This window comes from Anser anser (assembly GCF_964211835.1).
Source record: "Anser anser genome assembly, chromosome: 4".
Taxonomy (NCBI): domain Eukaryota; kingdom Metazoa; phylum Chordata; class Aves; order Anseriformes; family Anatidae; genus Anser; species Anser anser.
In genome coordinates, this window is record NC_139724.1 from 66,504,130 (window position 1) to 66,530,721 (window position 26,592).

The 26,592-nt window shown below is 39.9% G+C and overlaps 2 protein-coding genes across 4 annotated transcripts in view; both read left to right on the plus strand.

The window, feature by feature from the left end:
* The window catches only part of MAN2B2 (mannosidase alpha class 2B member 2), a 31,254-nt gene extending 22,429 nt beyond the window's left edge, over positions 1-8,825 (plus strand). For both annotated transcript variants that reach the window (XM_083834457.1, XM_083834456.1), the window contains 9 exons: positions 1,523-1,779; positions 3,579-3,770; positions 4,720-4,972; positions 5,078-5,188; positions 5,287-5,479; positions 6,131-6,283; positions 6,628-6,740; positions 7,625-7,742; positions 8,590-8,825. In XM_083834457.1, coding sequence (XP_083690583.1) covers positions 1,523-1,779; positions 3,579-3,770; positions 4,720-4,972; positions 5,078-5,188; positions 5,287-5,479; positions 6,131-6,283; positions 6,628-6,740; positions 7,625-7,742; positions 8,590-8,684 — 1,485 coding nt within the window. In that variant the 3' untranslated portion in view covers positions 8,685-8,825. The remainder of the gene's footprint in view (positions 1-1,522; positions 1,780-3,578; positions 3,771-4,719; positions 4,973-5,077; positions 5,189-5,286; positions 5,480-6,130; positions 6,284-6,627; positions 6,741-7,624; positions 7,743-8,589) is intronic.
* Positions 8,826-8,972: 147 nt separating this feature from the next.
* Positions 8,973-21,641, plus strand: LOC310898870 (uncharacterized protein). Of its 2 annotated transcripts, none has more exons than XM_083834464.1 (5): positions 8,973-15,425; positions 17,655-17,987; positions 19,402-19,515; positions 20,029-20,135; positions 21,165-21,641. In XM_083834464.1, the coding sequence occupies exons 1-5, from the start codon at positions 15,374-15,376 to the stop codon at positions 21,216-21,218; spliced, it is 660 nt and encodes a 219-aa protein (XP_083690590.1). In that variant the 5' UTR covers positions 8,973-15,373; the 3' UTR covers positions 21,219-21,641. The 2 variants fall into 2 exon arrangements, with proteins under 2 accessions (XP_083690590.1, XP_083690591.1); XM_083834465.1 differs by having other exon boundaries at positions 17,658-17,987.
* Positions 21,642-26,592: the final 4,951 nt, after the last annotated feature.

Genomic DNA, 26,592 nt, shown 5'->3' on the forward strand with positions numbered 1-26,592 from the left:
TTGATAAACCTGTAGGAATGCCTCCAGCACATAAAGCCCTGAAGAGGCTGCACACACTTCCAGATGCTCCACTCTGTCCCCAGGATGCCTGATAGCCCAGCAACTTCTGCTGGCCAGACAGAGTTGTGAATATTAATGCCGTGGCTTATTACTACCCAGATGTGTCAAGGCACACTGTGGTCAGGTAGTGATGCACAACAGCTGTCTGGTGTTTCTGCATAAGTACACGGTGATGGTATATTGCCTTCATCTGGAAGCTATCAGTCTCTTCGGTTAGTGCATGGTCACGCTTACCTTTCAGCCACTTAACCTCCCAGAATTCCTGTCATCTTAATTATTTTAGCCTTGTAACATACAAGTGGGAGACAGAAATGTATTTTAAAGCATTTATTTCAGGATTTAGGATGCCCTGAAGTCAAGCTGTCACTTTTTATTTAAAAGTTCTCTATTCCGTAGTTGGTCTATGTTCTTTTTTTGCTAAAAGTTACTTATATGTGCACATGGGTGGTCACTTAAGGCTGAATGAAATCTATTTACCAGTAAAGAGAAGGTGGTTTGGGATCTTTTTCTTCTAGTATGTGCTGCTGAAATGTTCATTTATATCACAAATTCCTTCCCCTTGGGAGAGAAATCTTTAGCTTAGAACCTTGATACAAGTATAGGTTGAGGGGAAACGAGGCTTGGCAAATACTCTGCCTCTTCTGTACCACACATATGAGTTGTGTAGGGAAGGCAGAGAATAGGAGGTGGGCCCTCTTGGTACTAAGGATATGAGGTCTGTGGTATGAGTAGGTGGCCATATGCCAATCCCCAGTGTGAAGGTAAAGACAACTTTAATTTCTGGGTAGTGGCAACTAACCCAGTTGTCTATGTAATCTGTACGGTATTTATGGAGTCCACTTTCTTTCACCAAATAGATAGTAACAAATTATCTAATATTAATGGGAAGGATATGTGTAATTAAAAAAAAAGTAATTTTATTAAATTGTTTAAGGTATTTTGATGTTCAATAGCACTGGTGTTCTCTTTACACAGAAGTATGGCACATGCTTCCACCTCCCTCTCTTTATGTCTTGCTTAAGGTGAGGGTGTGCCTGGTTGCTTTGTCCTCTTGCCAACAATTTTCTCACATTCACACATGTCACTTCCTTTATGTTTCAGTCTGTTATGTCACAAGTAAATCTAATCAGTTATTTCTGCTTACATATACATATTGCAATGTGATCTTAAATCAAGATCGGTGACCCCACGTTCCCATTAAAATAAGATCCGACTCTGGACTTCACTTAGCAACCCTCTTCCCTTCAGTACTATGGCAAAGCTTAATCTGAGGTCACTAAACTCCTAATTAAAAGCAATATGGATCTACATTATAATTAAGAAGTGTAAGAGTGACATGTTTAGAAATGTATTTTTCTAGCTGTAGTTAATTTTCATAATTTAGGGCTTACAACATGTGAGGTCGGTTGCCTTGCTAATTAATTTTCCGTAATGGAGCATTGTTGTGTGTGTTAACTTACAGGTTCAAAGTTCAGCAGAGTCCCATTCTACCTATGACCTGTATATTCTAGTTGAAATAAGTGGTTTGAGCTACAAAAAATATATTGTTAAGCCCTCGAATGGTAAGCAATCTGTATTTATTGGAAAATCAGTTAAATACCAGCGGAAAGACACAACACGTGGGGACCAACAAAGCCCAGATCTGCTTCCTGTGGTTAACGACTGCTACCAGATCATGTTTGACCGAAGCAATAATCTAATGTACAGCATTACAGACAGGTGAGATTGCCTGCTTTTTTAATAACATTTCAGATTCTGTAAAACCTTTTTGTAAAAAATAAGTCAAAGTACTCTATTGTGTGCCTAAAATCTGAGACTTAACTAACAAAGTGTTTGTTATAATTATTTTTTTCTCTGCAGTTCACATTTCCTGTAGAAAGGAGGATGCTATCATGGACGTGATTCCATACTGATTCTGTGATGTTGTTGCCCTGTTTAACCATGCAGTCAGCATAAGATAGCGTGGCAGATCACAGTGTTAACTAGTAAATCAGAAGAATTGTGCTCTTAAACTAAACAGAGGCATGACTGTGTGTATTAAAAATAAGTAACACGTACACTCTGCTTACCCAATGAGCAGATGAGTGACGGAGCAAGAGCTTATACTCATTAGTGTTTTACAAGCCCTGTATCGCTGTTTCTATGATAGGAAGCTACACAAATTTTTGAAAGGAAGTATTTTGGCAAATTCTACTTAATTAGGCAAATAATATGGAAGAGCAATCAAGATGAAGGTGAGATATACAGTTTGCAGCTTGTCTTTCTTGGCTAATGTGAATTGGCCTGATTTCTTGAGCTTCAGTGGAGCTGTGCTGCTTTTTGCCTGCTCGGGATTAAGATTCTCTGCTATGTACTGCTGGAAGATCTGACCTCTTTTACATTGACCTAGTGACTGCAAGACCTCTTTCACCTTTGTTAGTAATTCTGCCTCCTAGAGTGAGAAATCGTTGTCTAGTATAGTTAGAAATCAGCCTTAAAAACTATAGATGGGCATGAGCCAAGAGCCCTGAAGTACTTTCTATAACTGTCTCCAGATCTCTTGAGGAATCCTTAATGAATATAACAAAGATGAACAAAAATCTGAATTCAAATTCCATTTTTCTTTACCCTGTTCTGGCAGGCAGCAAAAGCTGGAATTCAGCATGTAGGAAAAGTGGGATATTCATTTTCATTATACAGCTTCAGGCAAGCCAAGAATGTTTGGGTTTCAGCAAGTTTGGTTTGGAGTAGTAGAAAAGAGTGGAGTATTAGAGCTGGAAATGCCCCCAGGAGTAATAGGAAAACTTGGATGTGTTTTGATCCTCAATTATTACAGTTCATAGGTTGCTGTATTAACACTAGCTAGAACTGTTGGCAGTTTACGTTTGTATGCCAGACCAAGTGATTTTTTTGTTTTGCTAGCAAGGCTCCAGTAGAGGTGCAAAGCTGATGGCTGAGGGCAGTAGCATCTTAAATTATCTTCACGTGACTTTGCAGAGAGTGAAATGAGGTCCTAAATAGTTTAACTGTAGGCTTTGGGGGAGAAGAAGGAGACAAAGTAGGTACTGAGTGTGTGACTTTTGTTACCCTGTTGCCAGTATATTCTTGTTACCATTGCTAAATATGGAAATCATTGTTAAATATGGTTCTGTATAGCTACAAAATCAGACAAAATAATCTGATTATTCATTATTATGTCATGGTGTACCTTATTGTTGTACAACCGGTTGTTTTTGATCCTGTAGCAACTCTCATTTGTACTTCAAAGTATGAGGTAATGTAAGCGTTGTTTCTGTTTTAACATGTTGCTATTTTACAGAAGTATAAAATGCATGAAGCTCATTTTATTTACACACTGACAGCTGTCTTCGCAGGGAGCACTTTAGTTCTCTGCTGTTCTCATTTCCTAAGTTTTATCAAATCTGTTACTTTGAGGAAACAGATTTTTCTTACGTTCCAAACCTCATTCCAGCTTTGCATCTGTTATGTACGAAATGTGCTTATAGGTAATACAACTTCTTTCCTCCGTGCATTTGCAGGGAGACTAACCAGACTGTCCAGTTGACCCAGGAGTTCCTTGAGTACCACGTGAATGGAGACGTGATGAAAGGACCCATTTCAGATAACTACTTATTTGCCCCAAATTCTTCTGCTGTTCCAGTATCAAAAGCAGTGGAAATGGAAATAGTTTTTGGAAACTTAGTGACAGAGATACGGCAATATTTCTACAGGTGCAACGCTGTTACATCTTCACTTTGCTTGAATGTTTAATCATCTGTAGCTGTATGTGAGAGTAGCTCTGTGTAATTCCTCCTGAACAGTGGAGTCTGTGTTCTGTGAAAGTTTCAGACAACAGAACTATGCTTAGCAGATACATGCTAACGCTGAGAAAGTGCTTCCTTTAGATAAGTCATATTACTGGGGAGATGGAGGGGAAGATTGCTCAGTTACGTGTGCGGTTTGTTTCATAATGTAGTTTCTGCTGGAATCCTGTTTCCATTCAATTCAGTGAAATTTGCAGCTCACGTCTTCTATACGAGTGGAATTTGGACATAACGGTTCATTTTCCTACATGTAGAAATCTTTCTTACAAGTAAATTTAAGATAAAGAAGGGAATCCTACACAAGGACACTCAGGCTCCTTAATGAGCTAGTGACTTTTCTGTGTTAAAATCATATCCATCTATAACCTCCTCACCTTCTTTTAAATCTGGTTATTTGATTAAAGCCTTTTGCTTTAAGTTACATTGTACAAGGATTGTAGTTGAGAAACACTGTTTGAAAACAGTGGATTTTTTCCATCAAAATGAATATTGTGGGATTGAAAAAATACATAGGTAGAACTATGTGTATTCTTGCAGTATGTGTGTTGCTTAGGGAGTCATAATTGTTTCTAAACTTGATTGTTAATATTCAGGAAATACAGAACCTTTCTAGTCTAACGAACAGTCCTTTTTACACTTGCAACATTAAAGAAAATTGTCAAGTATCATTTATTTCAGCTGAATATCTGTACATTTGAAAATTAAACTGAAAATAATTTCAGTAATTACATAGGTTGAATACAGGCAACAAAGTTGTTCTGTGTGTGTGATAACATCATGAAAGATTTGTAAGTCTTGACATAACTGATCTAGCGCTCCACTTGATAAACTGTGCATATCCTTCTCCTTCTTACAGTAACCTTACTGCCCAGTATTATATATATGCCATGTATACAAGGCTGTATTTAGTACCAGAAGGCTATGATGGGAAGCTGCTTTGCCATAGGATAGAGCAAGAATACAGTGTTGGGCCTTTGGAAGTAAATCGTGAGGCAATTCTAAGAACCAGCACAAATTTGAACACTGGACAGCTACTCTACACTGACGACAATGGATATCAGATTCAGAAAAGACCATTCAAGACATACGTGAATAACACAGTAGCTCGGGTGAGTGACAAGGCATAATCCAAACTCAATCGTGTTTCATCTTCATTCTCCATTACTTTTACCTAGGTTAATATCAACACTGCATGATTTACTATGTGTTTTCAGAACTATTATCCTATGGTCCAGACTGCCTACATTGAAGACAATGCTACAAGGCTGACGCTGCTTGCAGAAAGAGCTCATGGTGTCTCAAGTCAAGGGAATGGACACATGGAGGTAACAAATAGGCATGCGTGTTGGTTGGTGTTTTTTTTGTCTCCCAAGGAGACGTTTCATGGCTGGTAACTGTTGTGATACTTCCCTTATCAATACAGGTGATGCTTCACAGGAGACTGTGGAACAACCTTCAGTGGGACCTGAATTACAATCTCACTTTGAATGACTCTTCAGTGGTTCATCCTGTGTTTTGGCTTATTTTAGGAACCAAGTCTGTCACCAGTGTTTTGTATCGGACAAGCCAGCAGGCTTTAGAACACAGGCCAATTGTAATGTTTGGACAATTATCAGGTAACTCCTTCCATCCTCTGTGCTATCTTTAGCATCTGAATGACTTACTTGTTTTGCTTTGATTTGTGCTGTTAAGTTTGTAAATGCAGACTTCAAGCCTCCTGTGTGATGAAGTTAGTATACAGTGAGTTAGAAGGCAGATTTAGAGACTGTTAATTACTTTGCATTAATTTCAAATATGGATGTTGTCCAAGTCTGTGAAACATTTCTTGTTATGTAATTATCTCTTACTCTTGGAGGAGAATAAATTTTAAAGCATCTAATGAGAACAAAATGTCCGCACGGGGTATTAGTGCAAAGTAGCTAGTATATCACATGTCAGCTTCCTGGATGCTGATTCCTTAATGACCTTTTTTGAGTCATTCTTTTAAAAATATTTGTTTGACTTGTTAACTAAAACTGAGGTCTGGTAGTGGAATAGCAACTTCAGGCTGCAGTGAAATCTGCTTTGCTGGAAGCTTCCCCAGCAGTTAAAATCATTCTGCTTTCTGCTTTGTATCTCAGAAGGCCTCGGAGGAGAAAGTCTAGCATCTGCTTTGGATCTGCCTTGGCAGAAAAAGCAAAAATCTCTTTACCCTTGCACAGTACTGTAGCCAGCCGCGCGTGTGTGATGGATGTTTGATGTCCATTCTTGTTCCTTTTTGCATGGAGGAGATAAACCAGAGCTACCCGGACAACTTCAGCAGAAATCAGTCCACAGTTCTCCTATAACTGTCCCACCCAATCTTCATGTCCAGACCCTGAGCATTCCAGGGTGGAGATACAGCTCTAATCATGCAGAGCAGGTCCGCAGCATTCGCATGGGTAGGTCCAAAATAGTAGCTGGATGTTATATTTCAAAAAGCTGGCTTTCTATTTTTCCCTCTTCTGTGAATAATACATTTATTTATTCAGTGTTAAAATCCTTTATCAAGACAGTTAATTGTACCTTATGATCGCTTTACTCAATTATTAAAATACATCTCCTGTATGAGTTAGTGTCATGTCCTGTTAACAGTGGGAACTGGGTGCTTGCTGTTAGTACTCTAGCTAGTGTTCCAAAATGTGAATCAAGTTCGAGCCCTGAGAGCGTAAAGCTCAAAAAACTGTTTGAAAACTGGTTTTGATCTTCAAGTAAGAAAATACTTGCCTTTTGTTTTCTCTTAAAGGTAAACAGAAACAAGGTGATGCAGACTTCAGTCGTGTCCTGCTAAGAATTAGGCACCTGTATGAAGTTGGAGAGGATCCTGTGCTGTCTCAACCTGTAACAGTGAATTTGAAGGTATCTAGTCCTTCTAGGTAGAACAATGCTGAAGGTGGTTTTGTTCCAGAGAGAACAGGTTCTACCATGAAATGTCCTGTGTTCTACAGACACCACGAAAAGTGGATATGATACTGTATGAAAGGTGGATATGGTATAGTTACTACTGTAACTGTAGCCTCAGAGGAAAGCAGGACTTATTTTTAATCAGCTTTGCACCACAGAAGCTCTTACTTCATATAAAGTTGCCATAGGCACAGTATGAAGATCTGCATAAATATCTGTAGGACTGGTTCCATTGAGCTCTTGGTTGTATAACACTTCCTTAGCAGAGGGTGAGTCTATTTTGCTGTTTCTTTAGTTATGGCAAGTTGTACTTACAGTTAAAGAAATGTGGACAGAATTAAAGAAAGCAAACATTTTTTTCCTCTATATTTTATTTCTGCGTGTTAATGAAACTTTCATCACTTCTGTAATACTGTGTATTTTTAGTTTCTTGTTTGTCCGGTCTTTCATATAGAAGTAGATTGTTTTATAATACATGGCAGGTGTATATTTTAAAACATGAAATATTGATTTTGATGACAATAACAGGTGAAAAAAGGTGTAGGGTTCTTCTCCATTTTGTTTTTAAAAGTTCAGTAAGAGTTTCAGTTCTTGAAAGGAGAGGTTAGTAGGCTCAGAACTCTGCTACAACGCAGAGGAGGCTCTCAGCATCCGAGCTTCTTAGTTGCAGCCTGGTGAGTCTGTAGTTGCCTTTGTGTTGTGGGACCTAGCAGACTTTTGAAGTCGCTACGGCTCTGCTTGGCAGATCACTGCTATAGATGAAGTTCTGCTCTGGACTAACTGTGTACTAGACCGGTGGGTGTTAAACTAGTCTCAGCAAGTTGTTTCTTTACTCACAGTCTTTGCTGAAGGGATTAGGATCAGTGAAGTCAGTGGAAGAGCGATCACTCACTGGCACCTGGGACATAAACACTTTGAAGCGGTGGAAGTGGAAGACTGCACAAAATCCAAGCAAAGGTAGGTGAAACAAGGTGGTTGGTGTCTGAAGCTTGATGAGTTGTCTGATTGAAAGTATTTCTGCATTTGCAAGACTAAAAATCTGTTCGTCTGTATGACAAACCTGGTAGCCAGCATAGCCTGCAAGCAGTAGCATTTAGCAAAGATTCCCTGCAAGCCCTGATGGCTTGTTTTGCCTGGAAGTGTCAACTCCAGAAACATTTCAAACTTTTATCTGTGTCCAGATACAAGTGGCTACTCGGCAAAGTCACACTTGTTGCACATTGACTTTCTTAGATGCTGATGAGTTGTGTTAATCTAAATTTAAGCCTATGCTCCAGAAAAACAGACAGCAGGAATTAAAAACCCACCACCGCAATCAGCTTGAAGGACTGTGTGTGGATAGGATTCAAGTTACGGCTGACACTCAGGTTGAGTTCTGTGGGTGACTTTGTTTCATTTCTCATTCCAGTTAGTTACTTGGACATTCTCCTTACTGTCACTTACCACCATATATGTGCCTTGTAAAAAGTTTGCAGACATTTTGGCCTGGGCTAGCTGGGATTTCAGAGCTTTACTTGACTTGCAGCTAGGAACTTGCTTGCTGTTTAATCATAATGAAGAAAAATGCATGACTGGGGAGTTGCTTGCATTTTCTGGTATGAGTCAATACGCAAAAAGTAAATGTATATTTTAATATTATGAATAAGTGCATCTTAGGTCCCATGCTACTTATAGCTTTAAGGAGAACCTGCTCAGACACTAGCTTTTACATAATAGATGAGTTAAAACTTTTAAGATAGAATAATATGTACATTTGAGTAAAGCTGCTGCTTGAATAAATTACCACCTTTTCTGTGTCTTACAGGATTCTCCAACAGTAGAAACATATCAGAAAACTACATAGTGACTGTTCACCCAAAGGAAATAAGAACTTTCTTTGTGTACTTTCAAGATCAATAAACTTTGATGTTATATTTCAGGACTGAATATGTAATAGCTTCCAGCTTCTGTTTAAAGACATGAGTGATGGTCTTGGAAAACATTCTACTGCTGTTAATGAAAGGAATAGCCATTTTGGAATAAACTCTTAATTTAATTAAACTGTTGGCCTGTGTTGTGGGTATTTTTGTTGGTTAATTACTTACAATGTGTGTTTTCTGAAATTTGTTCAATTTGAAAATACAAAAATGACCTTAGTGTTTCAGTGCAAGCATTCTTGAACACTTTCATATTTGCTGTGGGCAGTTTAAAAGTGGTTGCTTCTATCATGTTTCATTGTGGAGTACTGTCAAAATTGTATTAGTTCACTAGTCTGGAGTTTTCTTTCTTATTGTGGTAATTTCAAGAGTCTTTTCTCAGGGTTTTTATTGTTAGAGGAGATGACTTCCAAGTCACAGAGCAGACATTTGCCGAATGTCAGTCTGTTCTATATGCCTGTCATATTTTTGAGCTACTTTGTCTTTCAGGCAAAAACTACAAAGCTTCTACTTCCTTGTAAACTGAAGGTGAATGGCGTGTTGGTATTCCTCTGCACTAAGGTCATTAAAATTGACTAGGTTTGCTTCATGCTCTCCCATCAGTCTTGCGTTCTGGGTAAATTGGAGCTGGTCTGGGGACAGAAGATGTATTGCCACATGGCTCCTAACTAATTCATCACGTACCCTGGAGCAAGAACACTGTTTTTACGGCACTGTGAACTTTCATACTTGTCAGGATCAAAGAACATGCACAGTAGTAACAGGAAATGTTACATTAGCTTCAAGTTCTAGTTAGTTATGAAGGGCTGTGTTTAGAGAGAAACTGGCAGGACCTGTAAATTCTGAGCAGGTCTGACCGAGCAGCAGCTAAAGGAAACACAGACAGTGGCTGGCTTTCCTAATAGTTGCTATGGTTTGGGGTTCAAAAGAAAAGTTGCATTTTTCTTCCTAGCTCTAAACAATGTGAAGCTGTAGAGTCTGATTCTGTTCATATGGCATTGGACATCTCCACATATTTTATTAGTTCACCGTGAAAATACACATGGCTGAGATGAGAATCAAGTTGGTCATTTTAATTCATCACTACCACTACAGGAGGCTTGGTACATACAATGCTGAACAAAACTATTTCTGACCAGCAGACATGAAACTCGAAGAGAAAATATAGAGGATATAAAGGGAAAAAATAGGTGCCTTTTAGTCAATTAATAATTCCAGATCTAAAATCATGTAAAAATGACGTTTTGCTCTGGTAATTGTTCTGATGTAATCCAGCTGTTCAGCAGTAATTTCCTCCATGTGGAGACACTGTTCAAGAACAAAGGAGACTGTAAAGTACAGCTGTTGTGAAATAGCTCTGCTGGAAGAGCTGCACTGGTGGTCAGCTTTTCCACAGAGACAGCCTGTTTATACTAACTGATGGCATCTCATTAAAATCACCACAAGAACTGCCACTTTTCAGTTACTGGGTGAAGAAAGGCCTTGTCATATTTCCTATTGGTTATTTTTCACACCTGGCTATAAATATTTAGTGATACACCAATCTAACCTGCCCTGCTGCAGGAAAAGGCATTTTTCTGCAACATTAAGCCCCTAGGGCAGATTACACAGTAACTAGGATGCAGTAAAGCATGATGGCAGCTATTTTCATTTTGTTTTGTGTATGTATCTGGAAAATGAAATACGTTTGGCTGAGTCACTTCTCTTGGTAATCTTTTCTCAATCCCTACGTTCAGTTACCATGTATTACAGTGGGTATACTGCGTAGGTCACACAGTGGTATGATTTCACTTCATGTTTTTGTGGCTGGAATGGTGTTGACTAATGCACGTGCTGGTAACAGCAAGCCATGCTGGTAGATTATAAAAATTGAGCTGTATCATCCATGGGCAAGGCAAATCCTGCCCAAGAAGTACCTGCTCTGCAAGACGTATAGGATGCTACAACTGCTCGCTCTGGGCACTGCTTTCCCAGGTTGTTATATTTCTAGGAGGCTCTGTTAGAACAAATCCTGCAAAAAATTCTAAACAGGAATACCGCAAAAACTTTAAACAGGAATACCTCATCACCAGCTAATTTATCGGATTTGTTTGTTTGTTTCTTAACTTCAATTTGTACCGACTTTCTGATTTAATGGGGGGGAGGAGGCAGGCATGGGACAACATGGAATATTTTATCTGGAGTTATTTAAGTGCAATTGGCCATCAGGGAATAATTTGCCAGAGTAGAATCTTATATTCCACCAGAGACATCCAAGAAGGTGGTCTGTTAAAAGCATGGCATTCCTCTAGAAGATGGTACTGCATATTTGATAAGTTCTTTTTCCTAAGAAATCTCAGCCCAAGCAAATGGAAGCCTGCAGGCATTCAAATCTCTGTAGAGGGACCATCAACCAAATGATCCAACTAATCATCCTTGTTCTTTCCTCACATGCATCAAGACAGCGAGGGGAGATATTGCAGTGCTACGTCAAAACTTAATAGAAATCAAGGCATTCAGTGCTCACCTACCGCTTCAAACCATAGATCAGGAAGGATGCACAAAGGAAAAGAGGGTGAATATAATATTACAAGCAGAGGAAAAAGCGCATGCGTGCAGCACATTTGTGCTGTGGTAAGTAATCTTTGTTTTAATTCTGGTTGAGTTAGGGAAGTAGCAGTCGCAGCATGGAAGAGTTCGGAGGGCATAGCAAGGCACTTGGGTGTTGAGAAAGGAGAACACATGAAGAACAAAACTCATACAAGAAGTCTGAAGTGTAGAATCTTCTGAAAACACGTTGTCTTGGTCACAGCTCCTGGCTGCGGAGCCTGCAAGATGCTTCTGTTCTGGATCTTGTGGGAGACCGGCTTATTCGGCCTGGGAAGCCAGATTGTATCTGTTCCATCATTTGGTGCAGTTTTGAGGGGTAGGAGCCTGAATGTGCTTCTGAGGTGCTGGAGTTCTACTTTGGGAGTAAAGGGCGGCTCTCAGTAAACCCTGTTGTAGCCCCTCTCCCAGTGCACGAGGCTGCCTTTTCATGTCTCCAGGCCTAGGCATTGCTCAGTATCCGATATGGCTCTGGCAGCAGAAACACAATTGTCAGATACAAGTAGAAGAAAACCACTTCCAAACGTCAAAGATATCAGGTTTTGCCTGTTTGCCAGCACATGGTCAGGTTTTTTACATTGCACTTGTGTTCCCATTGCCCTGTTCTATCTCAAATAATTGCAGTTGCATCCACTAAAGTACACACCGGTTATGCAGGCTCACAAGAGAAATGCCTCTTTGTTAGTTTTTTATTTCCTAGGAGAAGTCCATTTACAGACCTTACTTTACATTAAGCCAGATGCAAACTTAAAGCTAAATGAAATGGTTCCTCTTTCAAGATAGCATTTACCTTGCTTGAGAAGGTACTCTTGATGAACGTATTGATACCACTACCCTGACCAATTTTTTTGCTATGTAAGAATTACTGTCTTTTAAGGGAAATTATTGCAGATCACTTCTCTAATCACTAGGTCAGGCAAAAGAATGACTTTCACTCTTAAATTTATTTGAAAATTAATTGTAGTGTGCACAATTGGCCTATTTGTTTTGTTGGTCTGTGTGTGCTGTGGAGCCGTTTTTCTACTCAGCTGTAATTTATTAGTCTTTGTTGGAAAACAGACTGGGTGGGTTTTATTTCTATGCTAATAAATGCTTTAAGAAAAGTCCTGGAGATGATATCAAATTAAGTTTGATTTTTTTGTTGTTGTTGTTTGGGTCATAGCTGGACAAAATTAATATTGTGGATGTATCATATAAAGCTCTGCTGACTGAAATGAGAAGTTATGAGGTCTGTTTTGCTGAAGTTGGGTACTGAATAAAAAGCCCAAGTGCTTTGCGTGGTGTACTTGAGTTAGAGGAGGGGAGGAATCACGAGTTAGGAACAACAAAAGACACTTTACCATTTTCAGAACTTTCTTTTGGCACATCTGCAACTTTCAAAAGCATTATGATTTGAAGAAGAGGCTGAAAGGGCAAATGTGAATTTGAATATTTTTTTTAAACATTTCTAATGAAGTGTGTTTAACTTAGTACCTCATAGCTTTGTTTCAAGTATCAAAATTTCAGTTTAAGTTTTCGTAACAAATGAATGTGAATGGGCTTTGCTCCATCTTCTTTTTCTACTGCAGCAGGATTACAGACTCATTTGACCACCTTGAGTTTCACACATAATCTCCTCGAAGCTGCTGCAGTTTAATAAAGTTTCCCAGCGATACCTGAAAGTGCTGCTGGCATCAATACTCGTTGCAAGATTTCTAACAAATCTGATGTGTAAGGAAGGGAGAGGGGGCTTAGATCCTCCTTAGATTTAGATGGTTTAAGCGTCTTTTCAGTATGCTTCAACTGGTGTTCTCTGAACACAGTGGGTTAAAATTTTTGGGAGACGCATTTGCACAAAGCATGCAGAAGAGACTGGCTGTAACTGTCCCTGCCTCCCTGAGAATGCAGTGCCTCTGTGCGGAGCAATCATTCCCAGCACACCAGGAAGTTACACATTTACAGAGTCCAAATGTGTGGGTGCATTTTCAAAGGTTTAGCAAGTTTCAGATGAAGAACGCAAGCTGAAAATAATCTTTCTATAGTAGATATCTTCCTGACCCACACAATCATTTTGTGTGATGCACTTCCCTGGCAGCCCAGCTGGCTTAAGAAATTTTCTCACCATATTTTTCTACCCCCTCAGTAGTACCACAATGAGAGTTTGTGCAGTTGTGTTGTAAACGGGTACAATGAACTAACCTGGGCTAAATATAAACTTGTTTCCCAACCCCTTTTTCTGTGTGCTAGTTCGTTTCATCTCTGACAGTAGATGCTTTAGATTAGAACCAGAGCATCTTTCAGAGTAAATATAAACTGCTATCAGTGCTGTTGGGAAAGTTTCACCTGGTCTCTAGACAAAGTATTCTGCCTGCTAGAGCTGCCGAGCTCTATACCTCAACACTAATTGCACAAATGTACATATTTATATACAATAAAACTAACTTCTCCTGTGGGTTTACACGTGTACTTGACTTAGTCTATGCTAAAGATAATGTGAATGTCAATACTAATACAGGTAATGGAATTAAATAATATCTTTAAGTGCAATTTATTTAATATATCCTTTAAATCACTTCAATTTAAAGATATTTATTTTGTCCTCACTAGTGTAGCCAGCTGGACAGCATCAGATGGGGATAGCCTACAGCAAAGTCCTAAAATTCACTGTCTTTGTGTCATGTTTATCTTTGCTGTTATCTTGAGGGTGGTTTTGTGTTTAACCTGGCAATGTAAATGACACTGGAAACTACTTCAGTAAGGCAGATGCCGAGAAGCAGGCAGACTGATGCATCATGTTTTGTTGCTGACAAATGAGAACAGTGCTTCAGGCTTTAAATGTGGCTGTGTCTTCATTACAAATTGCAGTTCTGCTGTTCTGGACACGTGCCTGGTGCTGCTAAAGCCAGATGTTAGCACTAGAACTTTTTGTGGATAAGACAGGTTTGTGTCAAGTCCTTAGTTTAACCAATTCATGTTCTATTTTATCTGTTTTTAAAACTTCTGTTACTGCAATTTTGATGTAATACAACTGAACATGTTTGTGGAACAATTTTGTGTGGCCTGCTATTTTTGCATTTGAAACATCTCCTGTCAAGGGAATAAGACTGGGTATGTTTAGTCTTCCCCATTTCTAGCCAGACAGTATAAGCGATTCTGAATTGGAGCCAAAAATCAGTGCTGGAAAACATTAAGCACCACACAGTTGTCTGTATTTAAAGATTTTATTTTATTTTTAATAATTGGAGGGAGATGAGTTTCATCAACATGGTCGTTAACTTAATGACATAACTGTAGCTTATTTTATATAACCCATGCTCACAATCTTCCCCAGCCAGACCTTAGGTAATATACACGACACTGACAATGCATTAAGGCAGCTGCAGTGCGGTGCTAATAGTAGGGCACGTGGCATGCACAGAGTAGAGTCCTGCATCGTCTCCTGCTGGTGGTGCGTGGTGTTGGGCCTGTTGCAAGCGTGGTATCTGAAGTCAGCCTTTCTCCAGTGCTCCCCACAATGGGGCTATGCTGCTGTAAAGGCAACAGGAGGAAAAAATAGGCAAGATTTCAGCAAGATGACAATGAAACGTGTAATAAAGAAAGACAGGAGTAATATTTGGTATCAATGTAACGTATGTATAATCATTGTCTCTTTGGCTTTGGATAAAATTACTCCGTTTGGATGGAAGAGGCTACTGACAAGCATGGAAACAGAGTACCTAAAGAAGCCTAAGCTTCATAAAATGAAGGATTGCAGAAGTGCCATGCTAAACTTTGGAATGGAATTGCTCAAGGATTGAAAATCAGCTCTTCATGTCATACAAAAAAAGAGGCTCACCTGCCGGTGAGGAAAGGTAACTAGCTATGGCATGAAGGGGTCTTACAGAAGAAATGTTCTGATTTCAGACGGGAAAACTGGGCTGTGAAGCAGAGGCACCTATGACTGCATTCTCAAGAAAGAGTGTAGGGAAAAACTGGGTTGTGTGTAGGTCTCTGTCGTCACCACAGGAGGGAAGAGGAAGCTGGGTTACGAATCTGACACGCTTTCATTTGTTGTTTTGCTGATCTTCGAGAAAGGCAACCTGATGCAAGTACTAAAAGTCCTGCGTGATGATCATAATTTCACTGAAACTTCTTTTGACAATGTGTTTTGGCTCCTTAGGTAAGTGCTGTTTATTGCTTTCCTTTCTTTATAGTTAATCACTTGTAATACTTGAGCTGGATTTAGAAAAAGGAGAAGAAAAATGTTCTCAGAGTATATCAACCTCAGATAGACTTATGTGTCTGTATGAGGCAAGGAGAATGTAATGTATATTATCATAATGTAGAGATCAAAGTGTGTGGGTAATCAAAAAGCATTTTTACCAAGAGATTGTTGTGGAAAAAATGTAGAGGAACAAATCTTAAACACCCAAAATGATGCTAGGTTAATGCAAGCGCTGTTTTTGTTAGACCTTTGCACTTGAATAGTTATTGTGGCAAACACCAATTGTAGAATTTTAAAATGTTGAGGCTTTCTTCTAGATCATGCAGGTACCAAAATATGAAGCAGGTCAGGTTTCATTTTTCTTCAATACAGATTGCATTGGATAATACTGAATGCTTGTAGTATAACCTTAAAAAAAATAAGAGGGAAAGAAAGGGAGAAAATAAGAGGCGAAGCAACAGCAAAAAGACGTTTTTAGTGGTGAGGTTTTTAGAAAGACAATAAAGCAACAAGACCAATATAACAAAGCCTGTAAGACTACTGTGTTTTAAATGACAAAACAAGTGAGCAGAAGAACTGAAATTAATGATCAGTTCTTTGAACAGCTTCTAAGTTGTTGTTTATACACTACAATTCTTTCCCTTATTTTTCTGCTGTTTATTACCCCTATACTGTCCATGCTGTTCTTTGCTTTTAATTTAGGCAGACTGTTTTAGTCTACATCTTACGTGAAGTAGTGCTGTTATGCACACATTGACAACAATAAATATACTGCCTTCTTATTTGGAAGGAGCCTACATGGCGAGTGAAAAAAGGTTGGCTTTTAGCATGAAGTACTCATAGCTCATGATAGAAATTCAAACTGCTTTTGTAAGCCTCTGCTCCTGTTTTTTTTTTTTCCCATCTATATCCAACAAGAGTTTTTTTAAGAGATCTCTGTGAGAGGGGGGTCAGGGTTCTTCATAGTGCAGCTGGGGGCATTGGGGTGGTTGAAATGGAGCTGTTGTTGAGCACTGCACAGTGGAAAAAAATAGAGGTGCTGAAATTCATTAGGTATGATGAATATTTGCCTTCTTCTAAGAGCAAAGGAAAAACATAATTTGTGTAATTCTGATTAGACTTCCCATTTTAGGACCAGATAAGGGCTAAATCATTGCATTCCTTATATATTGTTGTAAAGTGAATCTGAGTTACAGGATAAAAACTGGAAGAAAATCGTGCAGGTTATGCTCACTGTGAGTAGCTCCTTACTTCAACAGTACACATGCTAGAAGAAAAACAATTCTTCACGCAGCATAAGTATCATAGAATCATAGAAATTAATGGTCTCAGCAGTCTGAGAATAGATTTTTATAGGACTGGCATATTTGTGATGAGCATCAATGTCATTAGAATTGGGGGGGGGGGGGGGGAAGGTTATCTGATAACCACAGAGTAATCTCACATCAGAAGAACATTTTGAACATCGTTGCACATTACTTCATGTAGATAATCTTGAATCTTGGCGGCAAGTAATGAAGAGATTCAAAGCAAGAAAGGTTTGCTTTCCTCTGATACTGTCCGAGTCACACTTAGCTAAAAGTTTTGCCACAGACCTGATGAAATTACTGTGGTCTGAGTGGAATACTAAACCACTTCTGCAGCAGCAACTTAAAATGAAAGACGTTTAAACAAAAGTACAGAACAAAAAACAAAAATGCTGTAATTCTTGTCACTAATTAGAAGCAGGGCAGGACAAGAACTCCTACACAGTGACAAAAAAATTGTAGTGGGTTTTTCTTTCACTTTGAGGAATATTTCATTATTGATGAATCATTCTGAATGATTCCTTCTGGTCATTCTTTATCTGGCAGACAAAAGTAGAGTGTTTAATGAGTTTCAAACTCAACTCTTACAAAAGCTTTTTATTTAAAAGAAAAAAAAATTATATCAGCAAATACAAAGAAAAACTTTGTGTTTCATGCAAACAATGATGGAGGGATTTAATGCACAGATAAAAGTTTCCTTCAGCTGTAATGTAATTGCCAGTATTCAAGACAGAAGTGTGTAGTAACTAATCTTTAAAAATTAATGTTATAATTATTTTATAGTATTAGCATTATTTTAAATACTATGATTGTAGATATTATAGGTGTTGTCATCTTCTTGCTTCTTTCATTTTACATGTATGTGTATTTCTCCCAGTAGCTACGGGTCCCAATAATTTAACAGTCATCCAAACACCAACAAAAATACATCTATCAATTGGAGACTCCGCTGAAATTGCCTGTATTTGGGAAAAATCAATTGCAAGGTATAGAATAAGCTGGTATCTTGTTACTAAGGAGAATATCACTAAAACAATATCATCAAGCCTTTTCTATTTACCCAACGTCACCCATGGCAACAAGGATGTGCTAGTGATAAAAGCTGTCAATGTAAATGACACTGGATTTTACTACTGTGAGATAATTATTGAAATACCTTTCTGTAAAAAACTCTGCGGAAGTGGAACAACACTGATCGTTGAAGAGAAAGGTAAGCTAGCAAGAGCATGTGCATGCCTCTTAGATTGTCATCATAGTCTTCAGTCTGAACTGCTACACATTTCCTCCTTCTCCCACATACTTCTTTCAACACTGAACATCTCAAAATGAGTGTTATGAACAGAGGGAGGGAGGACTTGACTGACTCCTTATGACAATCAACTTACGGTCTCTGCCTTAACATCCCCAGTGTAAGGCATTTGTTTTATTCTCTAAGGGTTTTTCTAAGAAGAATTAGTACTGTTAGGATCCACAAAGCCTGTGTATCAGCAGTGTACTTCATAAAAGACCCAAACACAATCCCTTCTTTAGAGGGATCCCGTAAGGTGAGACGATGAAGATGGGAGACGATGAATTTATCTGTTGTGTGGTGGGGAGCTGCTGAATTAATCAAGTGGTCACTCTGTTCAGTAATATGCATTTTATCTTTTTTATTTTTTTAACATGTTCTTAATAATAAAAAATGGGGAGGAGTCAAATCAATGTGGGAGATGTATAATGTCTATGAGAATTTTTGTCCATTAAGTTATGACAAATTCTTTTCTTGCGGTTATCGTCTTTAAAGATTAGTATGTGACATTAATAGAGGGAAACAATTTAAGGTCCCAGTTCTGAATTAAGCATTGAAAACCATTAATACAATGAGTATTCATTCACAATTAAACTCATAGGCAGTGAGGATGAGATATGCTTTACCTAACATCAGAGAGTGTGTCATACCTAGAAATCAATTTACCTCACTTCTGTTACACAGCTCTCTCAAAATACTATACATCACTTCCTGAAAATGCTGATCTTTCTTTTTCTACCTCTCAATTATAGAGAAAGACTAGGTGACTAGTTCTGACCAGACCTTTAACGTTGTCACATATCTGATATTAACTGCTTGAGTCATGGGAGTTAAACTTTCTGCTCATCCAGCACAGCCCAGTTTTGGACACTACTTTACACTTCTGACCAACTGGTAGTCCAAATGGAGGCAGAAAAATGATCAAAAATTTAGAAAATACCAATGAATGGAAAAAAAAAAAAAAAAGAAAAAAAAAAAGAAAAAAAAAAGAGTGAATGAAAGTGTTTTCCTTAAAGGAATTAAATGATATGATCTATCACTTGGTCAAGTATTAGTAGCTTTAGAGCACAGCAGAAAAGATTCAGATTCACTTGGTGAGGAGAACAACTTTTTTTACTGTAGGAATAGTGAGCTATAGGTGGGATTGATGTTAATGATCATCATGTAGGCATCCTTCAGGAATGAAGAAGTATGGATGACCTTGCACATGGGTAGGGAGGATAGACTAATTAACTTCCGAAGTTCTTTCAGTTCTTTTGTTTTATTTTGTTGTGATGTTGTTCTTCAATTGTGTTTTTGAGTTGTGTATAACTTTACCTTAAAAATGTAACTGCAGAAGCTCAGTCATCAGAGAAGAAAGTTTTGGCGGTTTGGTCCATCATTCCTCTCTTAGTGGCAGTGGGAAGCTTGTATTGCTGCTACAAAAAGAAACGGAACTCAAAATTTTCTGGTGAGTGGCAATATTTCCATTAACACACGGTTTCTAAGCCGAATGCTTATTTTGAGGTGGCTGAACAGGGGCACTTGAGGCATCACTGAGAGGAATTTCAAAGTATGACTTTTGCTCACCTACTCTTGTACTCCAACGGGTGCCTCAAGCTGAGCAACTTGAGAGGAGGGATCAGAAGGCCCTGCTCACTGAATGTTCACTGTTCAAGTGAGCATTCTTGCAGCCTCTTGCCTCTGTTATTTCTCTTTCCAGAAAGAGTGATTAGTTAGAATGCAACCTCCAGAATAACCAGATCTCCATCACATAAGGCGTGCTGAGAAACCTGGAGGTAGCTGATTGCATCTGCAAGCTGAATGCTGCTCTAGCACCTGTCATTGACTAGTCATACACGAGCTCTTCACTCTTCATTTCAGTGCTCTATACATCTCTTTACATTTACTCCGGTAAACTTACCAGTGTGAATCTGGAAATGGACAATAAGCAAGAAGTGACCATAACTTTCCTTTTGCTAAGGTTCTGCCCCACTTCCTGTGCCAGAAGGAGGGCGACAGGACGAGCAGACCCTTGAGGCAGCAGAACTTTATGGGAGAAATGAATCCACCAGTGAAGAAGCTGAATGGGTAAGTGGTTTATAAAAAGACTTTCTCTTGGTTTAAAATATATTATTATAAGTGCCAGCGCTCTGAAATAAGGAAAAAGGTATTACATACTAGGAAAGTATTGCGTTATGTTTTTATGTTTATATTTAATGACTCTCTTGAGTCTGGAAATGAAGGCAGCAAAAAGTGGACAACATCAACAACATAAAGACAGTGCGGAAGAAATGTAGAAGTCAAAAATGGCAATAATGTCACTTGTGTGTGTCTCTCTCAGGAGATTCATCCCATATTTCTTGAGTCGAGATGCTCAGGGAATGTTTCCCCAGTGGTTCTGCCAGCTGCAAGGGAATCTGTCCCTTGAGGAAATTCTTGGAGCAGCTGATGATTTTTTCCACTGCTAAATTTTGCAGGTTCCAGCTTAAATCTAAAGTTTGCTGTAGCTTTAATGCAAACTCCCAGTCCCATGGAAGCACACAAAACCCACTCTTTCTGAGGGCCTCTGACTGTGCAAAAATGAGTGGAAGCATGGTCTGGATGAGTTAGCCATGCTTCCTCTTTAATATTCAGCCAGCTAGTCTCTCTCGGTGATCTGAACATCTGTTATTAAAGCAAAAGCAGTAAACCTCCATAATGAAGTGATGGCTTTTTGTCTTCATGCTTTTACAACATCCACCTTTTCACTATTTTACAGTCAGTTTTTTGTTTGTTTTTTTTTTTGACACGTGTCTGTGAGCACAGACCTGTGTGCACATTTCAGAGAGATCACTATTTTTCAGGTTTTGCTAAAGAAATTTCTTGAAGATCCATAATTCTACGTATGCTTAGGAAATGAAAATAGGATGATTTTTGCACGGTCCAGGATCCAAAGTTGTATCCGAATTCTACAGCAGAATTTACCTTTACAGACTTTACCTTTAAATGTTAGTAATGAGGCACTCTTTCCATTTGAAATTATAACTCCATGGTTCTGTGATGTGTCTTGAGTACAAGTTTCTTTCAAATAGATTTTACTGGTAAAAGTTTTGACTGAAGTTTTCCTTGCTTTTTAAGGCTGTATCTACACTTTATGAATCACTTGATTCTTTTTACAATGAATCAAAATAAAAGATGACAAATCCACCATCACTACTGTATCCAGTGCAACAGATGAGCAAATCCCACAACGAGGGCAGCTGCAAAGTGTAGAACAAGAGTGAGGCGAGGATCTGCCATCTACTTTGACATTCAAAACTAAAGGACCATGTAATAAATATAATATGGTTCAAGATTTTATGAAACTGAAAACATTATAATAATATGCTGCTGAAAAACGGATTACATGAGTTTCCTGTGAGAAACATGCAAGAAAGACAATATACAAGAAAAAAAAAAAAGGTTGGTTTGAAAGAATTTCTGAATGTTTTGTCACTAACTTTATTGTAAAGAGTCTGAATTTTGAGCGTATGAAAGTTTAGAAGACTGTCTTCAACTCTTCCCCCCTGTATCCAGAGTGCAGGAATAATAAAGGATGCATTATACTTTGAAAAATCTTCTGGACTGAACAACTTTCTCCAAAGAAAGCTTTTCTTTAGGCAGCCCATGTATACATAGCAGAAGGTAATGAAAAACTTCACATCATGGTCATCACTTGACCAAACAGACAATACTACAAACAGGATGAAGTCCAGTCTCTGAGAAGATCATCTGTGCTGACCACATCATAGCAAAAGTGGTGTGCCAGGAGGCTTTATGTTGCTGTGGAAGTGTACAGCTTCTATTCATTCACAGTGCTGTGAGAAGTCTTCCAGAGAAGGTAGTTTCCTATGTACAAAGAAATACTTGGTTTAAATGAAGTAATATATAATATAGTTATGTATAATTATTGCCTGCTCAAGGGGATTTGTCTGGAACAGATGTGAATGTTAACACTTTTTCCCCTTTTGCCAGCTCTAAAACTTTATAAAATCACTGAAAGACTAAATCAAAACTGAAAATGTAAGTAAAACCTGGCTTCCGAGGTCTGATCAGGGGGTGAGAGCAGAGTGACTGGCAGTTGTCCAAGGACTGCCAACTACAAAGAACAGATATCGGAAATGTGAATCTGAAATCTTTAGGGCTGCGCAGCTCATGCTCTGTCTCTTCCTGTGTTGTAGTGACTACAGTTTGCAAAGCTAGCTCTCAAAGTACTGTAGCTCAGTTCTGGCTCCCTGCCTGGTGTGTGTCCTGGTCCCTGGGATGTTCTGTAACCTGCCCTGAGGCATTCTGCAGAGTGTGCTGCTGTCTGAAATACTCTGTAATCGCTTTGTGAACATATCCCATATGAGAGAAACAGTTTCTTATACTGCATCTTATACTACAATTTATGTATAAATTAAATAAAGCAAGAGGATTGTCTTTTCCTCCTTCTGAACTTCAGTCATTTTAAAATCTTATTATTTTTTGTCCTGAAACTCACTACAGATGTTTCCTGTACTGCATGGTGAAACACTACCCTGTGACATTTTCTTCTGAGGTTCACAAACGTGACTCTGCTGGATTTCTGCAAGCCCTGTAACTTTGTCCCCTACACAAGAAAGTCAAAATCGGTAAAAGGGTTGATGACCTTCATACCAGGTCAAGGAAGCTCCCAATTATATGACTGGTTATTTCTATATTTAAGCACTGTGAGGAAATGTACAATATTTGGGAAATTTTTAAAGGAAAACTACCAAATGTGGCTTGGTGGCAATCTCTTAGTGCGTAAATCATATTTTCATTAAAACACCAGAAACAAAATGTTGATTAAATGTGGTTCCTACCAGCAGAGTGTCACCTTTCTAACAGCTGCTCCTGTTTTGTATGTTAACATGGTAATTTCCAACATCTGGCATTTGAAGATTATGCCCAATTTATCATGACCTGTGAGCCAGCGGGCTGTTTTCAGAGCTCCAGCTGGTGGCCCAACTCAGTCGAAAGGACTTTGACACCTGTACATCATGTGTATCACCTTTCTCTGCTTCTGCACCACTTGTAAGTGACAAACCCTGCCCCAGGCAGACTTGTCAGGCAGACTTTACCTTCTTCATGGTTATTTTGCTAGATTTAAAAGAAAAAGAGTTCTTGAAGAGAATCCTGGGCATTTATTTTTAGCCAGTTTTGGTGGTCGTCATCTCTTGGACAGACTGCTGTGAAGTGATGTATCCACCAGTTTGAGATTTAAAGTCTTGCTTTAAACACAGGCCAAAACACACTAATTTAAGAGCAAGACTGGCACAACATATTCTAAAGCCTCATATGTCTTCTGCTGTGCTTTCAGTGTCTCAACAAAGTACTGGGCTTACTCCTAGGCCTACAGCTGAAGCTCACTCTGTTTCTGTCACGCTCAGGGCACTGGTTTAGAGCACTGGACTTCTCAGTCTCTTCTATTCAACTTGAGACTGCTGCCCTCAGCCCTTGCTCTTCCTGCTCCATTGCACACAGATCCAAGCTTGATTAATCTACCTGGCTCTTGAGCAGCTGGTACTGGTTGTCTCAGTCAAACCACGCTTACTTTCCAAAGCAGTCCTTCATAGCATCTGTAGAAGAAGAGTCTGGAGCAGTATTTCTGCCTGCCTAATGTCAGGCACCCTTGGTAGCGGGCAGGATGAGGCGGAGCCCCAACCAACATTCTGGCGAAATCATCGTGTTTGTGTGTGTGATGATATGACTAATGTTTTTGTGTCTGATAATGGTGCATTCAGAACGGCAGTGACATTAACTTGGTTGACTAAAATTCATTTGAAACCTGGTTTTATCTAAAGTGATGTCTCTGTACTGCTGACATCAAGCACTATGGCAAAGCTGCCACTGTTCACAAAAATACAACACCTACAGCCCAGGCTTAAATTGACTTAAGGAAGCCTGTGTGCATTAGTTAAGAACACTCTCAGTTTAAAAACACTCCTCCGTTAGGCAGCTGTACCGCTGGATCCAGGCTGCGTCTATAGAGAAAAGCCGATCTACGCAAACAGGAAGGGTCTTCTTTGAATGGTAATTCTTGCCTAGTTCCTAGCGTTGCTTAGGAAATAAAAGTTGAAATCAATACTTTGTCTGAGATAAAATGTTTTGTTTGCTTTTCAATTAAAGACTGTGATCCTCAACTACATCACCAATTTAAGGAAAAGTACTGCTCTTACAAGAAGCACCTGAGGAGGAACTGGTGTGCGTCATGGGGTCCATATGGTCTGTGTTTCCACTGATCTAAGGGCTTCTTATCTAATTTTTATTCTAGGCCTTCAAACCTAAACGCAATAGTGTGTGCTGCGTTATTTCAGTCAGACTCCAAACCAATGTCTATTGCCACATCCTCTGTAAACAACAGCACAAACAAACTGGAGTAAACCTATGATATGGTCAGAATTTATTTTTGCCATTATGCTTGTTTTGGGTGGTTACAGTGAGGACAGCCGTAAGCATTTTTTTATTTTTTTATGTCGTCTTGTATCGCTCTTTTGGGAACAGGAAACATAGAAAGTACTACTGAAAATTAGATATGAAGATCAAAAGAACATCAACCAATTTCTCTGAACATGAGATAGGGCAGATGATAATATATTAACACTTCTCATTTTCTGTGTAGTATAACAGAACGGTTCTGATAAACCAGCACTTTCTAATAACAAGGCTTTGGTTGTGTTGGTCTGGTGCTGTGGGCTGGTAGGCTTTGGCCGATGGGAAGTGACACCAGTTCAATTCCTCATCCTTGTTCCTCCGGCCAGAGCAGAGCCAGGTGGCAGGACCCAGCAAAGCCCTCCAGTCATGTTAAATGGAGAGCATCAGTCCTAGCTGGGGGACCTGGTACCCGAGTGGGAGCTGAGACCACGGCCCGCATGGGTCGCAGTGTTGTTCTGAGGGTGGAGGGGGGGGGTGGAGACCATCAGAGAGACCAGGCAGAAACATCGTACGTGGCTAGAGCTGCTCTTACTGAAGTTACTTGAGAACTTTGTCTCGGTAAAGTATCAGATCTACGAGGGTAGAGGATTATAGAAAGGATAAGGCAGAGACAGCAAGTGCAGCGCCTGTGTTCAGTGTTGTTACTGCAGTGCAGACAGAAGATAGAGAAGTTACGCAAGGTAAGGGTTCAAGATACTAACAAAAAATTGGGTCTACCGCCTACATCCGCTCTGAAATGCTCCATGCTCTGTTATCTGCTCGTGTGCTTGTCTTGTCCTAAATGTCAGGCTCCATGAGCCGGGGTGAGCTATCTGCGCGCTGCCTGCCGCAGCGGGATTACAGTCCATGGTTAGGGCTTCTGAAACTGTGTGAAAATAAACCATGAAAGCAAGCAATAGGTATTGTGCTCTGTTACTTTATAGCCTTTAATTCTGGAAAGAGAAAAAAAGATAAACATCTCTAATGAACACAGCAGAAAAGGTTAGGTGGTAAGGTGACAGACACTACAAAAATACCCCTGGCCTGACTGGGTTTGCTCAGGCAGAGTAGCTGTCCTTTCTCACATAAGCAGCTGTAAGATATTAAATGCAGTTGGTCCTTTTAAGTTTTCATTTTACATGCGACCTGACCTTAACCTAAACAGTCTAGAGCTAAACTACATCGGGCCTGCTATTGAGCAAGAAAGGAAATGGAAAAAGCAGCTCCCATGTCACTGAAGCTCTGCGCGGGGGGAAAGTGAGCTGAGAGCCTCTGGGCAGAAAGGCTGGCGGCTGCTTTGTCGGCTCGCCCTCACGCTGCAGCGTGGCAGCGGAGCTCTGAGGGCGGTGGGCACTGGGCCTGGGCCAAGCACGGGCACCACAGGTGGGCCAAGGATGTCTCCAGGGGGCCATAACCTCCCTTCTGGCCTCGGTTGGTGTTACTCTGCGCCAGCATAGCCGAGAGCAGTGTGTTTGTCGCTCATTGTTTCTCCTCTGAGGCCACGTAATATTTTAACAGAGAACCGGCGTGCTGCGTTTTGGTGGCCTGTTTCACCTTTGCTGTGGTGCTGTGCTGGAAGTTCACCTCACGGCCTGTGTTAAAATGACTCCCATTGAGCGTTCCCAACCCAGGGATGTTTCGCTATCGAGCTTTAGTTAACCAGCAGAGGGTAGGCCTGACAGGGTGCCAAGGGGAACAGGGCTTAGGGCAGGGTCTGGAAGGCAGCGGGGACCGGTCTCCTCCCATGAGGTCCATCACAGCCGGGCAGCTCCCAGTCCCATGGGCAGGAGAAAGAAGGAGGGCAGAGCAACGTGCCGGCAGGGCATGAATCCAGGGAGGTGACAGCAGAGGGCGTGGAGGTCGCGGTACCCAAGACAAGGGATGGATGGGAATGGAGCAGGACACGGGCTACAACAGCAGCTGGAAACTAGTGTTCATTTTGGTGTCTGCTTCGATGACCCAGGCTGAGCGGTGCACACCTGGCATAGCTCTGTGCACGCTGAAGTGAGCCCTTGAAACCAAATGTGCTTTGAGCTGCAAGTAACTGCCAGCCCATAGCACAGGCCTCCTCTCCTTCCGAGGCATCTTCAAGCTTGCGACGTCTTAAACA

What these genes read in the sequence shown, in the direction of transcription:
- LOC310898870 (XM_083834464.1), top strand. Translation starts at nt 15,374, where the DNA reads ATGATCATAATTTCACTGAAACTTCTTTTGACAATGTGTTTTGGCTCC. An exon ending in AATGTGTTTTGGCTCCTTAG is followed by an intron (nt 15,426 to 17,654) that starts GTAAGTGCTGTT and finishes TATTTCTCCCAG; the next exon opens with TAGCTACGGGTCCCAATAAT. An exon ending in ACTGATCGTTGAAGAGAAAG is followed by an intron (nt 17,988 to 19,401) that starts GTAAGCTAGCAA and finishes ATGTAACTGCAG; the next exon opens with AAGCTCAGTCATCAGAGAAG.